Source organism: Silurus aristotelis (genome assembly GCF_946808225.1).
Source record: "Silurus aristotelis genome assembly, chromosome: 9".
Classification (NCBI taxonomy): Eukaryota; Metazoa; Chordata; class Actinopteri; order Siluriformes; family Siluridae; genus Silurus; species Silurus aristotelis.
In genome coordinates this window covers 5,208,637-5,223,106 of record NC_139582.1, presented here as the reverse complement: position 1 = coordinate 5,223,106, position 14,470 = coordinate 5,208,637, and the positions used below count along the sequence as shown (strand labels likewise).

The 14,470-nt window shown below is 38.8% G+C and overlaps 1 protein-coding gene across 2 annotated transcripts in view; it reads left to right on the top strand.

Annotated features, from left to right (window-relative positions):
• dpy19l3 (dpy-19 like C-mannosyltransferase 3) overlaps positions 1-14,470 on the top strand; it is a 71,658-nt gene that overhangs the window by 47,413 nt on the left and 9,775 nt on the right. For both annotated transcript variants that reach the window (XM_083549942.1, XM_083549941.1), the window contains one exon: positions 12,620-12,752. In XM_083549942.1, the coding sequence (XP_083406068.1) occupies positions 12,620-12,752 (133 nt within the window). The remainder of the gene's footprint in view (positions 1-12,619; positions 12,753-14,470) is intronic.

Genomic DNA, 14,470 nt, shown 5'->3' with positions numbered 1-14,470 from the left:
TACCACATCTGTATGTATGAATATCTCCTTACTATGGCACCTGTTAGTTGGTGGGATATATATATGTAACCCTCTTTGCCGGTGTGCTCCCCCAATTGTCTCTGCGTTGTGTTTGAATCAAGGATGAACGAGGAGGACACCACGATTGTTGAGTCAAACAGAACAGCTTTCTTTAATTAGGCTTCTTTATCCAACTCAGTCACTTTCACAGCAGAACCAACACTGCAACAGCCTTTTCACAAAGGAAATAGAACTGGCTCATTACAATGTCCAACATAGATACATATACATACATACACACATTTATAACACATTAGATTTACACTAAATATGGATGTGGCTACAGCTAAATAGTAAGTCATGGTTCACAAATTCACTGAAAACCAAAATTAAACTACTGCATGTAACAGACAATTGTTGGCTGTAGCCAAAATAAAAAGAATAACACATCACGACATTACATAAAATATGCTGGAACCACATGGAACACAGAAAACATGCAAAAATAAAATATATAAAACAATCCATCCAATATAATTTTACAAACATTTTATTAAACCCTTTGTAAAACAATATATTTCTTTGAATAACATGGATGGCTAACATAATTGGATAATTTTAACATATATTATTGAGAACAGTGAAAATCCTCCTTACCTTTTCACAAAGGAAATAGAACTGGGGGAAACAGTTCCACCCTTGCGAATAAAGGTTTAATCCACTAATAACCAAGAACACACAGCTCCCTCCAAGGGCAGGGAGAGCAAATTACACTATCCCTACATATATATTAGGCAGCAAGTGAACATTTTGACCTTAAAGTTGATGTGTTGGGAGCAGGAAAAATGGGCAAGTGTAAGGATTTGAGCGAGTTTGACGAGGGCAAATTGTGATGTCTAGACGACTGGATCAGAGCTGCAGGTCTTGTGGGATGTTCCCAGTCTACAGTGGTCAGTATCTAACAAAAGTGGTCCAAGAAAGGAACAATGGTGTACATCGGGAGGGAAGGCTGGTCCGTGTGGTCCGATCTAACAGACAAGCTCTTGTAGCTTACATTAAATGCTGTTAATGTTTACCAGGTCAAAACTGTTTTGGCAGCAAAAGGTGGGGGGGCAACACAGTATTAGGCAGGTGGTTAGAATGTTATTAATGCTCATTGGAATAAAGTTATGCCTGGTCAGTGTGTGTGTGTGTGTGTGTGTGTGTGTGTGTGTATATATATATATATACACAGTTGTGCTCAAAATTATTCATACCCTTGGTATTTTTGAGTTTTAGAATACTTTCCTATATTTAATTTTATATTTATTCCCCCGTAATTACTGCAGGTCTGCACATCTCCCTTATTTTAAAAAACCCTCACTCCTTCTTCATTCCTTAGGCATCCTCTCACCTTCCAAAATCTTGTTAAGCAATCTGGTTAAAAACTCCACTCACATCTCTGCTAAACATCTCCATGCTTCTACCGGATGTCATCTGGTCCAATCGACTTTCCACTCTTCATCCTCTTAATTGCTGCTCTCACTTCCTCCTTACTAATCCTACCACTTCCTGCCTCACCATCTCCACATCATCCAACCTTCTCTCGCTCTTATTTTTCTTGTTCATCAGCTGCTCAAAATACTCCCTCCATCTTCTCAACACACTCTCCCCACTAGTCAACACATTTCTATCTCCATCCTTTATTGCTCTTTATTGCTCCTAACTTGCAGCACATCCTTCCCAGCTCGGTCCCTCTGCCTGGACAATCTGTATAAATCCTTTACTCCTTCTTTAGTGTCCAACTTCTTATACAGCTCCTAATATGTTTTTTCCTTGGCTTTTGCCACATCCCTCTTTACCTGCTGCCGCATCTTTTTGTACTCTTGCGTACTTTTCTCATCAGTCTGTCGATCCCAATTCTGTTTTGCCAACCTCTTTCTCCTTATGCTGTCCTGCACTACCTCAATCCACCACCACGTCTCTTTACCTTCCCTTTTATTTCCAGATGTCACACCAAGTACCTTTCTAGCTGCCTCCCTTATCACTTCTGCAGTAGTCGCCCAATCATCCAGCACCTCTCCACCACCATTGAGCTCCTGTCTGACCTCTTCCCTGAATCTTACACTACAGTCTTCCTCCTTCAGTTTCCACCATCTTATTCTTCTTTCAGTCCTCACTCTCATCCTTTTCTTCTTCACCTCCAAAACCATCCTACAGACCACCATCCGATGCTGTCTGGCTACACTGTCCCCCGCCAACACCTTACAGTCTTCAAACTCCTTCAGGTTGCATCTCCTGCATAGAACATAGTCCACCTGTGTGCACCTTCCTCCACTCTTATACGTCACCCTATGCTCCTCCTTCTTCTTAAAATACGTATTTACCACTGCCATTTCCATCCTTTTAGCAAATTCTACCACCATCTGCCCTTCCACATTCCTCTCCTTAAAGAGATACCTACCCATCACCTCCTCATCACCTCTGTTCCCTTTACTTACATGCCCATTAAAGTCTGTGCCAATCACCAATCGTTAATTTCTAGGTACACTCTTCACCACTTCATCTAACTCACTCCAGAATTTTTCCTTATCCTCCATCTCACATTTTCTGATTTTCTGAATTTCTGATACGTGATCCGCATATTTAATTTGGCACGTTTTACACTGGATGCCCTTCCTAACACTTCCTGAGTTAATTTAACATTTAAATTCTGATTTCTATAATCTGTTTACTTATGATACTTCACTGAAGTGTGTCTTCAACAGAGGTGTAAAGAATACCTGAAAATCATACTCGAGTAAAAGTATAGTTAAAACTCTCCAATTCCAATATGACTTGAGTAAAAGTTTTAGAGTATCTGATTCTAACAGTAATTGAGTTTTTGACTCATGAAACGTAGGCTCAAAGATTTTTTTTTTAAAGCTCTTTTTTAGATGCTTGTATTTATAGATACGCGTGACATTGAACATGAATTGAGCTCAATGAATCTGAATGAAGATCCTGTCAGGTCATAAAGCAGGAGAGAAAAAGTTATTTAACAAGGTCCAGACTGCTCGTGAAATGCTGACGTTTTTGGGGCACCAGCTTGCTAGCGGGCTTCATTAACTGTAGATATACTATCAGAAGCTACTCTCAATAGAGCTGAAAAAGGCTTGCATAATTCCTTGGCACATTAAGCAGATAATGGAAGCACATCTGGAGTAAGGACTTTTGTCAAGAGCTGATTCAGATCCTGTCACTGTTGGATTTTTCACTCGATTCTGGCCTCTTTACAGTATGTCCGATGATAGTTTGGATCGCAGTAGAGAGAAGCTGCTCTGAGCAGCGCAGTCACAAACTGTAATGATCACACGCTCCAGGTTAATGTTATCTGCAGTCGTGTGTGTGTAGGAACTTTTCATGAACAGAGCAGGACAGAGTGTAGTTTTTTACTGAGCTCTTCAAATATTATGAAATGTGTTGGTATGTGTGTTTGTGTGAGAGAGAGAGAGAGAGAGAGAGAGAGAGAGAGAGAGAGAGAGAGAGAGAGAGAGAGAGAATGTTTCTCCTTAGTATGAGTGATCCATGGCCTTTTATTCAGACTCCCTCAGTCCCACGGATCCTCACGTGGTCTTTGTCAGCTTTGTAACGTGCCGTCATCAGAGTCAGTATTATCACTCCGAATGTCTGTCTGCCATGTAATTAATTTCCTCTCTATGGTTTTGTGATTTTTATACCACGTGTCCTTTTGTCAGTTTGAGGGGAAAAAGCTGCATTCTTTCCAAATGTTGCCTTGTTTTCTAATAATGAAGACAAATTAGCCTTTTATTTCCTCCGACTGGGAAAAAAAAAACGTTTGTTACCCTACGGACCATGTGTAATTTATGTTCTCGAGATGAACAAAAGACACTTTTCTTTGTGGATTGCTGCAGTGTCTCTGTTTTCTTGCTTTTCTTCTTCTTCTGTTTGCTTTTCCTCTTTCTTGTCTCCCACTCTGTTTGTCATACAGTTTTCTTTGGATTTTAAATGCAGTGTAGCTGCTGCAGAATAAACTTAGCTAACTTGAACCCTTAAAGTGCTTTCTCCACCTGTGGCTCGACTCACATCCCAGTTTATTATTAACTCATACAGTCACCTCACCTTTCACACTTTACCATAATTGTTATGTATTTTCAGAATGCCACTGAATCAAAATTTAATTGTGCAATTGAGTTAATGTAATTGAACACCTTTTTTTTTTGGTCGAGCTCTAGTCGACCATGTAGTTCTGCTACAACCTGTAAATTTATATATATATATATATATATATATATATATATATATATATATATATATATATATATATATATATATATATATATATATATATACACACATACACATATACTTAGTAATCCCCCGCTTTACCGCCCCCTGGTTTATCGCGGAATTGCATTTGCCACATAACAAATTTATTATTATTTTTAAATAATTACATTTATTAATAAAAATATAATGAATAATTATAATATGAAGTAAAATGTTAATACAGTATGGTACAGTACGGTGAAGTGAAGAATGCGGTGATGTGTATCTTTAACTCAGACTCTTTTCTGACATCATAGGACACTTCAACCAATAAACAACAATAAACTACGCATAGGCTACGCTACTACAGAACTGTACACTGTACAGTACATGTACTCACTATAAATGCGATATAGTGTACTGTATTTCTACTGATTCACACAATTCATCTTGCTATATTCTTGCAAATGTTTTTCTGTGTGTTTAAAGTGTGTGGGAGGAGGATTTATGGCTTAAGCGATAAAAAACTAAATTTTGGGGTCGTTTATCGTGGTTTTTCGTCTGTTTTGAAAACGTAACCACCGCGATAAACGGGAGATTGCTGTATTTTTAATTAAGATTTAATTTGCTCTTGTAAATCTGCATTTCATTGCAGTGTACCTGTACTATGCAATGACAAAGTTCTATCCCTCTACCTACCTTTCTACTTACCATCCTATTACACCGAGTCACTTGAGGCTTCTGAAGCACTTTTGGATGTTGCTCTGAATTAAAGCGTCTGCTAAATGCCTTAAATGTAATGTTAAACTTTTTCCTCTATTCCTGATTAATCACATGCCAATTTAGTTGCCATTCTCAGCCAATCAGCGATCTAATCATTGAACTAAAGTTCAGCTTTTTTTTTTCTTCAGAATTTCTCCTCACTCAGTGGATGCTTTTTTTTTTTTTGCTTTCTCTTTGTTGCTGTTTGCCTCAGTGACTCGCTGTCTGCCTCCGCCTTTTCCTCCACACACATTTGATGGCCCCCGCTGACAAAATCTCCAGCAGCTCTGTGCAGTTCCGAAATAGTCGTTTCAGGATCAAAGCTAAAAAGGTTCACGAGGCAAGGCTACGAGCATGGCCAACAGATATCTGCTCTGCATCAGAAATGTAGCTTGTTAATTGTAGTTGGTACTTTGGCAGGGACAAGCGCTGTTTTTTGCCACTTAAGGGCACCTGCTTATTAATACAAATCCAGCAAGCCATGTGCAGCTCGATTCAGAATGGTCAAGAGGTTTATTTTCTGCTTTCGCAAGCACGTGTATGGGCAAAACACGTGGCCTCAGTGACTTTGTCTCTCGAAACTGCAGCTCAGCTAAGATGTATTCTTTAAAGTTCTCATTCAAGCCTATAAAAAACCTTCTGAACGTGATGCCAACACAATAGAAAATATCTGAATGTGCTCATGAAACCTTGAAATGATAGGCCTTAGTGTCTGTTCAGGTCACCTAAGAACCCTGTATGCAAGGCTGGGAAAACTGAAGAGAGAAAATAAATACACATAGCCAATGAATTCCATAGTCGTATAGAGCAGGGGTCATCAGTCACGATGTAGATACAGGAATGTATTTCAGAGGTCTAACTAAGCACTTGAAAAATATTATAGCAGAAGAGAGTCATGTGTAAAAGAAGGCAATAATTCAGTGTCTCCGTGGCTTTGTGTATATTTGTAGTATGTGTATTTTTGCCGCTTCAGTTTCTAAATAAAGATCTCATTATTTTATAGTTTGTGGCAATAGTGGAAAGTAGTAAACTGAATGTGAAACTATTGTTTATATTCTTTAATGTTGGATGCTTATTCATATCGTGCTTTTTTTGGGGCAGTGCTTTCGGTACGGTGATTATGTTTATCGAATGCAATCCTTTTTCTGAACAAAACCTGAGTTCCCTCATTAACATATTAAGTGGCGGACCTCAAGTTTAGTCTTCAAATCAGACTTTGTGCGCAGCGTCATTGTTTTTTGTGTGTTTTTGTAAGCATTATTATTAAACTTAAAACATGCACAACAATGCCAGGGCTAAAAAAAAATCTGATTTTTAGTGCACTGTAAAACGTTTGTACGATTTTTGTTTTTTTTACAACAGTTTAGTGATATGAATTATTTTGCGTTATGTTCAGCTTCAAGAATTTCTCTTGAAAGGAGAAAATCCTGACAATTCCGGATATCGAGGGTGTAAATGAATGAAGGATGGAAGGAATGAAGACTTTTGTTAAAGTATGCTGAAATAAGCAGAACAGTTATGTAGAACATATCTGTAGAAGATTTTATTTCAAGTTTTATATAAAATTGTTTAAAAATGTAAACTGTTAATCTAAATAATAATAAACTGTGTTATCAATAATTAATAGTAATAGAAATAAATAACGGCAGGCAATTTTATGATTCCAATTTTACTGACATTTAATAAAAAAAATAAATGTTCTCCCCATTTTTTTGTGGTATAAGGTGCCATTAAACATATTATGCCAACATGACAAAATTTGCCACTGGGTATCTTCTTGCTAATGGTGTTCTTTTTCCATTAAATGGTATTGCAAAATACTAAAACCCATGACATGCATTATCTCAAGCTGGTTTCCAGAACACGAAAATGAGAAACTGTATTATAGAATATATAATTTGGAATATATTTGGAATGAGGTGGAACAGCAAGTTCACAGCATGCATTAGTAATCTGCAGCCACTACATAGTGCTTTTCAGACAGCAGGAGCAATTTAAAAAAGTTTCAATCAACTTGTTGAGAGTCTTTGCCATGTAAATTTCTATATATAAATATAACCCTTCTCTGGTAGAATATCTGACAAACTTGACATCAAATATGCTAGAGTTTAAACATCTAATCCAAAGGAATCAATTTTTGGAGGTATTAATATCCAGCGTCCAGGGTGGTGGAGATTAAAGTCTTAAAGATTAAAGAAATTTTCCTCTTTTTCTGTCTCTCTTTCGCTGCCTTTCTCTCTCTCTCTATAACGTAGGCTGTACCGGCCTGCTTTGTCCACCTAACTGACATTGGAATGGATTTTCTGCTGGCTTTCTGCTGACCGAATATAGAGAAAAAGACTGATGTTAAGCGTGCAGTTGTATTATGTCCACCCACTAACGAACTTGTTAATCCTTTTATTTCAAATCGATGGGCAGCCATTTTAGCAATTTATTTCTGTAAATTCAAAGAGTTGTTGACGTTTTATTTGGAGTAAATACTGGTTTCGATATATCTGGATTCTCATATCTGGATTTGCACAAAACGCGGCTGAAAATGCACGAAAACCTCTTTCCATGCAAAAAAACAAACTTGACAGGAAAAAGTGAGTAAACTCCAAGTCCTTCGTACGCACAACGCGGAAACGCAAAAGGCGAGAAGAGAAATTGGTGACGCAGATGGTGTGGACAACCTTTGCAAAGTGACTTACGCACAAAACGCGGCTGGAAACGTGTGTACGTCACTTTTCAGGCAAAGGTTGTGCGTTTATAAATGAGACCCTATATCTGTCCAGAGTTTAGTGGGTGGCGTGTCGGTAATAATGGTCCGTAGGGAAACACAGTGTTCTGTGTGTAATTAAATGGACTAAACAAAGCATCAAGCAAATAATTTGCCTTAATAATTTTTTGTATTCAAAATTGTTTCAGCCCTTTTGTCTGTCTATCTATCTATCTATCTATCTATCTATCTATCTATCTATCTATCTATCTATCTATCTATCTATCTATCTATCTATCTATCTATCTATCTATCTATCTATCTATCTATCTATCTATCTATCTATCTATCTATCTATCTATCTATCATTGTATAGCACATAACACCTGCCCTTGCCTTCCCATTCCTTGTCCTTTCCTTAGCTTTGTCACTCTTCCATTGCCATCTTCTACAATTCCAACAAATCAGGAGTCCTTGGCAACATGCCAGCTATAAGTTCACATCTCATTTCATGGAGCCGAGATTAACTTCATCATTCTAACCTTATCTACAGTTGTTGACTCCAAACACCCACTGCTCTTCTCTTTGCTCTAACTTGATACATCATTTGCATGAAACTTTGTAGGCATGTTAATCTTTAAATCCTCTGGGTTCTCTGGATGACAATTCCCTCCAGGATCTTCTTTTTTTTTTCCGAACCATCCACAGAACATGGTAGGGTTTTATCTAGGTTTGCGAAATCAGTCTGTATATTTGTTGCTTTTAATGTTTGATGGTAAAGCCTGGCATCTCAGTAGAAATCTCTGTGGGTTGTCAGGTACTTCAAGATCAAACATATCAGTCTGCCATAATTAAATTGATTTTTGGAAACGCGTCAGACCTCCTTTATTCTCTTTGCTAGGAGTTCTTTTTTTGCTCTTGAAGGTTTTTTATTTTTTTTTATTGGATCACCTTCACAAACCAGTCCAGGTAAATGGATGTGTTCAGTATTTAGTTATCAGTATAATGACCAGTACCAGTGTACTGTGGGAAAAAAAGAATAAACGGGCATCTTCGTGCCTGACAGTGACTGGCAAGGTCAATGTTCTTATCCCGATCTCTTTAATATTAATGCCATTAATCAATTTTTATAATGTCAGCGAGCTGCTAACTAGCACGAGCTGACATTTATGCAAAAGAATATAACGCAGGAATAAAAATCCTAAAATGCTAATCAGCCAAGGGCCAGAAGAATCTCTTGTCAATATGGAGTTAATTAAACAGAAGTGACCCTTCTTCCTTTCCCATGGCAGGAAGTAACCCAGACAGCAGGGTCAAAGGTTAATCCTTTATCACAATTTTTTTTTCTCTCTTTTTGTCTGGAGCTAGAAACGGAAACCGAGAGGTGTGAAATTTATCCTCCAACTTTTTGATGGATCACATGAGACCCGGGAGTGAAAAGCTGTTGTGAAAGAGGATGCCACCACTCTCGTGTGATCCTGGCAGATAATCAGGTTGTTTTCCTTTTTAATATCGATAATGCAATGACTTGGGCGGAAGGGAGCACTTAGCCCTGAGCAGGGAATTATGGGATTTAATGTTTTGAGTGGGCAAGTGAAGAGCCTATGAGAATCTTGGAGGGAAAGAAAAACAAAAACGTGTGCATTTATATGTGGAAAGACATAAAGACGAGCTCACACACTTTGTTGCAGCTTAATCCTCCCTCTGGACCGAGTGTGGAGATGGTGGTGTGTGTGGTGTATAAAGAGCACACATCTGCTATTTAGCTGCTAAATTCTGTCTCCCACATGGCTGTAGAGCTGTGGGGTTTGTGTGTGTGTGTGTGTGTATGTGTGTGGAGCCGTAACAACAGCGATGCCGCTCCTTACTGGTGGTTTTCTTCTTCAAAGTCTTCCCTCAGGAGTCCAATAGCACCTCGTTTTCTTCTCACATTAGCCAGCGCCAGAGGACAAGTCGCTCTGCCACCCACTGACAAATGGCAACCTCTGTGTAGTCTATTACTGCTAGAATCCTTACTTTCATTCTTCTTTACTCACTCGCTCTTTCTCACTCGCTCACTTGTTCTTCAGTCTTCTACATCTCTCTCTCTCTCTCTCTCTCTCTCTCTCTCTCTCTCTCTCTCTCTCTCTTTCTCTCTTCCCATATCTTTCTTTCCTTCCTTCTCACTGTCTCCGTTTGATTAGAGGTGACGATGTCAGCGAAGAGGGGGGCCAGACAGAACGCTGAGAGACAGCCTATTGTAATTGTAGCCATTTTTCAACCTTGTTCAACTCCACCAGTGTATCACTCCTCTGTAATTGAAAGCTCGTCTAGCGTCGTGTGTGTGTGTGTGTGTGTGTGTGTGTGTGTGTGTGTGTGTGTGTGTGTGTGTGTGTAAAACATAGAAGCAAGAGTATATTTGTACAGTACATAACCGTCATGTCCTCGATGCTTCCTTATTGAACCAGCTGAAAGACTTCCGAGGTTCCTTCGAGGACAAATTACCCAGAACGCAACGTTCCTTCTTTTCTGATGGAACAAAATGGTACGCGAGCTCGCACCATAAAACTTTCCTGCCAGCAAAACATCTGTCATGATGACACCGTCCTCGGCGCTCCATACAAATGCCATCACCTCATTTTTGAGTCTAATACCAACTGTTTTTGTGCCTCGCAGTCAAGAGCGATAACTATTCCCGGTGACATGGTTTATATACGCTCAGTAGGGGTGTTAACATCTAAGCTGTAGCATTTCGGGCCCAGTTTTAGGGTGATACGGGAGGCACCTGAAAGATACCTGACCGATGGATTTGCATAATCTTTTCCCTTTTTTTATTAATCGGATTGTGCTGCAAATTGGGCCAATTAATTTGGTCAATAAATTGGGCCAAATAATAGGCAGGCGCTTCCACGAAAACACTGGACTAGCGTGTACGTTGTGTGAGAGAACAGTGCTTTCCCATACCAGCAGGTGGCAGTATTCTGTTTTTGGCATGCAAACAGCTAAACCAGAAGAACTAAAACTGTATAAAGCAAGCATCGATTACACCTACCGCGATCATTACTAACGGATCCGTGACACCTTTTTCCAATCGTGTATGCTAGGTTGCAAAGGCAAGTAGCAAGAATCAGTGTGTTTAATCTTTACTCAGTCATTTTTTTGCTTTCGTCAGTTCTGTTTTTTTCTGTGTGCTCATTCGCTAAGCTGCATATCCACTCGATGTGTTCTCTTTCTCTCCGACGAGCTCCGCCGCTGATTCCACATACAGAATCGGACGAAAAACACAGATGGCATCTGAGTAGAGCAAACAGTGCAGAACACACCAAAGTTTTTAAGATTTAAGTTCCTATCCTTTGTTCTTAATCTAGCCTTATATATTTCATTGGTTAAATATAATGCTACTTTTGGTGAGAGAATGAGAATAACGTTTGGAGAGAGAACGCAAGTTTTTGGAACTGATCATTAATGAGCCTTTAACTAGCTGTAGTTTAGCATACAGGGAGGCACGGGTACCAACACCTGGTAACAAATGCATTGAATAGAGAGGCTTGTTGAAAGATTTATGATCAAACTCTTGATGTCACTCAAATGAGGATGGGTTCCCCTTTTGAGTCTGGTTCCTCTCAAGGTTTCTTCCTCATTACATCTAAGGGAGTTTTTCCTTCCCACAGTCGTGCTCATCAGGAAAAAAATACACATCGTTCACCTTGACTGTGGATTTCTGTAAAGCTGCTTTGAGACAATGTCTGCTGTGAAAAGCGCTATAGAAATAAACTTGACTTGACTTGTTCCAAGACATTTTTTATTTAAACAATTTTCTGTATCACTTCTTATTACTTAAATGTCGGCCAAACATAACGGGCAGCTGTTTCAGCATCGACGGCTCTGATTTCTAAATATCGCCATCAGCCTCGTCCAAAGAAAAACCCATACTGGTAAATAAAATTGCGTGCTCTTATTTAGATAGGCCAATAGGAAAACAAAAGGGGCAGAGCTCTAATCTCTTCGGTGGGTTTTATGAAGTATCTTGTTTCTATATCGTTGCTTGTCACACATATGGAAAATATAGCTTACTTCATCACTGATATGTGCTAAGGTTTCCCTTTAGTCAGCACATTTAGAAACTAATAATCACCATCCTGGTTTCACTCATACAGTAATAACAGCCTAATGGTATTTTTTTTGCATATTTTTCTACAAGGTGTACATGGATTTCTTATTCAAAGGTACAATAGACTATTACAATTTTGTAAATGAACTACCTATTCAGATTTTGGTGGTACCAAAAAGAATTTAACAGCATGGATAACAGTTAAAATTTGGATAAAACGGTGAAAAAACCAAAAACATTTCATTGAAATATTTTCACAATAGAGACGAACAGTTTAGATTTTGGTGCCTTAAGGCATTCATTATAAGCGACTCACTTTTGGGTTCTTTTCTCACTAAGGAGATGCGTGTGGAAATGTTTGTCAATGGTAATTGTCCATATGCCTCCCATTAGGTAGATAAAGATAAAAAAAATAAAAAAAATGGATTGACAGAAAATGCTGTATTATTCCAAAAAAAAAAAACGGATTCGGCAGTTAGACAGCATTTACTGTAATGATGCGGCGTGTAACCCTCGAACGCAGCCGAATGAGCCTTAAAAGTGATGATGGCGTCCCAAATGTCTCCAATAGGAGCATTTTGCACATGAGTAATGCTAGCGCACACTCGAGTGCGCGCCCTCCTGCCGAGCCAGTTAACGTTCTTCCTTCTGTTCGAAAAATAAATGTCAGTAGCTGAGTACAGCCGAGTTTCTGTGCAAATTCCAACACACGCCTTTATATGTACACGCATCCGCAAAAACACACTCGCATACGATTCGATGTTAAAGAAGCGTAAAAATACAAAACAAGTAAAGTCAAACCCCTTATGTTCTCTGCGCAGCGGCAAGACCCCCAAGAGTGCAGTGTTTGCAGGCAGTATGCAGCTTCTGGCTGGAATAAAGCTGTGCACAGGCCGAGTCCTGACAAACCACCCGCACTATGAGGACCAAGCACTGCGGGAAAGGACCAAGCAGGTAGGATTTCAGGGAATTTTTGATAGAATTAGTTAAATATTTATTAAAAATATGTGAGCCATTCATGGTAAACCATGCAGAGATTCTTCTCCTCTACAGGATGGACTGGGGATGGTAAGTTTCACAGATTCACATTCACAAAAAATTGCCGTTGATATCACAACGCATAGTTTTTAACATATTTGCATCAGAAAAAAAACGATTTATGACAATGTCGAGAGTGAAATTCAAGGTTTTTAATGATGTATTATCAAATCAAATCAAATTTTATTTGTCACATACACATACATACAGGGTACGACATGCAGTGAAATGCTTATTACGACGGTCCGGCATGAGGGAATAGGATGAGGAGAAAAAGAAGACTGATAAATAAAGTATAAAAACTATATGAAATAAAATATTTAAATATATAAGATATAAAGATAGATATATATATGTGAGAAAAAATACATCAGTTTTTTTCGGACTATAAGCCGCTACTTTTTTCCTACGCTTTGAACCCCGCGGCTTAAACAACGAAGCGGCTAATTAATGCATTTTTCCTGGGTTTTTCCCGGTTTCACAAACTTCAAGCCAAAAAACTGAACCCCATAACATTAGACTAATGAAAAAAAAAACTAATGAAAAACGCACCTCACCTGTGTTCTGAGCTGCACGGCATCGGGAGAAAAAACTTTTTTTTTTTAAACGCACGACGAGGCCAAAAGATAAACTCCCGAGAGAAATGGTTGTGAAAGGAAGGAGGAAGACAGTGAACAATGACTTTCTTGGTCGGCTACTGTTTAGATACAAGCCGTTGTAACGCGTTGAGTCTGGGTGAAGGGAGAGCTCACTAAATCCAGTTGCAACAGAAATCATATATAAGCACAGACAGGTTTGCAAAACTTGTGCTTTTTTATTTTTCTTGGCAACAGCTTTACAGGTTAGTCCAAGAAACTTAGAAATGAGCATCAGAAAATAATAAGGACATATTCCTCAGTCTTGCACACATGCAGTAATAGCGGAAAAATACGGCAGCAGGCTATTCCCAAAATGCTGCTATGCTCCTAAAGGAAGCACAACATATTTTACCCGTTACACCATGTGTTGAAGCCTGTGTAATATTCATTAGTTTCAATGTAGACAGGTTTATAGACAGGTGCGGCTTATTTATGTTCAAAATAAAAATATTTGTCAAATTCAGTGGGTGCGGCTTATATATGTCCGAAAATTACGGTATATACAAAAAATGCTTATGGCAGTAAACAGTGAACAGTAAACAACAATAAACAATTAGAATAATATCCGAGATAATACACCAAGAACAGGGATTTGGAATTGCGGGAATGAAGAGAGAGAGATAAGATGCACTGTTAATCCACTGTGGCTAATGTATGAGTTTCATCTAACGATGTTCAATAAACCAAGTGTTGTGATTTCCCGGGGTCCTTGTCGCTGTCCTAACTGCAGCGGTGATAAATTCGAACGGCAGAACAAAGCCGAATACGGAGAAATGCATGCGGGGTAAGATCAGTGAAGCTAACGTATAACACCAAGCGTGTTCCGTACATATAATTATTAGTAACTGCGCCATACTTTTAGTGTTTAGAAAGAGACCAATAGTTTGTGACCAGTATTTTATACGCAGACTGATTTCTCCTCGCTAAACTGTTTCTCAAGCACGTTCTCTCAGCAACGCTTCAGGATGTAAGTAAATTCATGATTTGCTGTGTGTC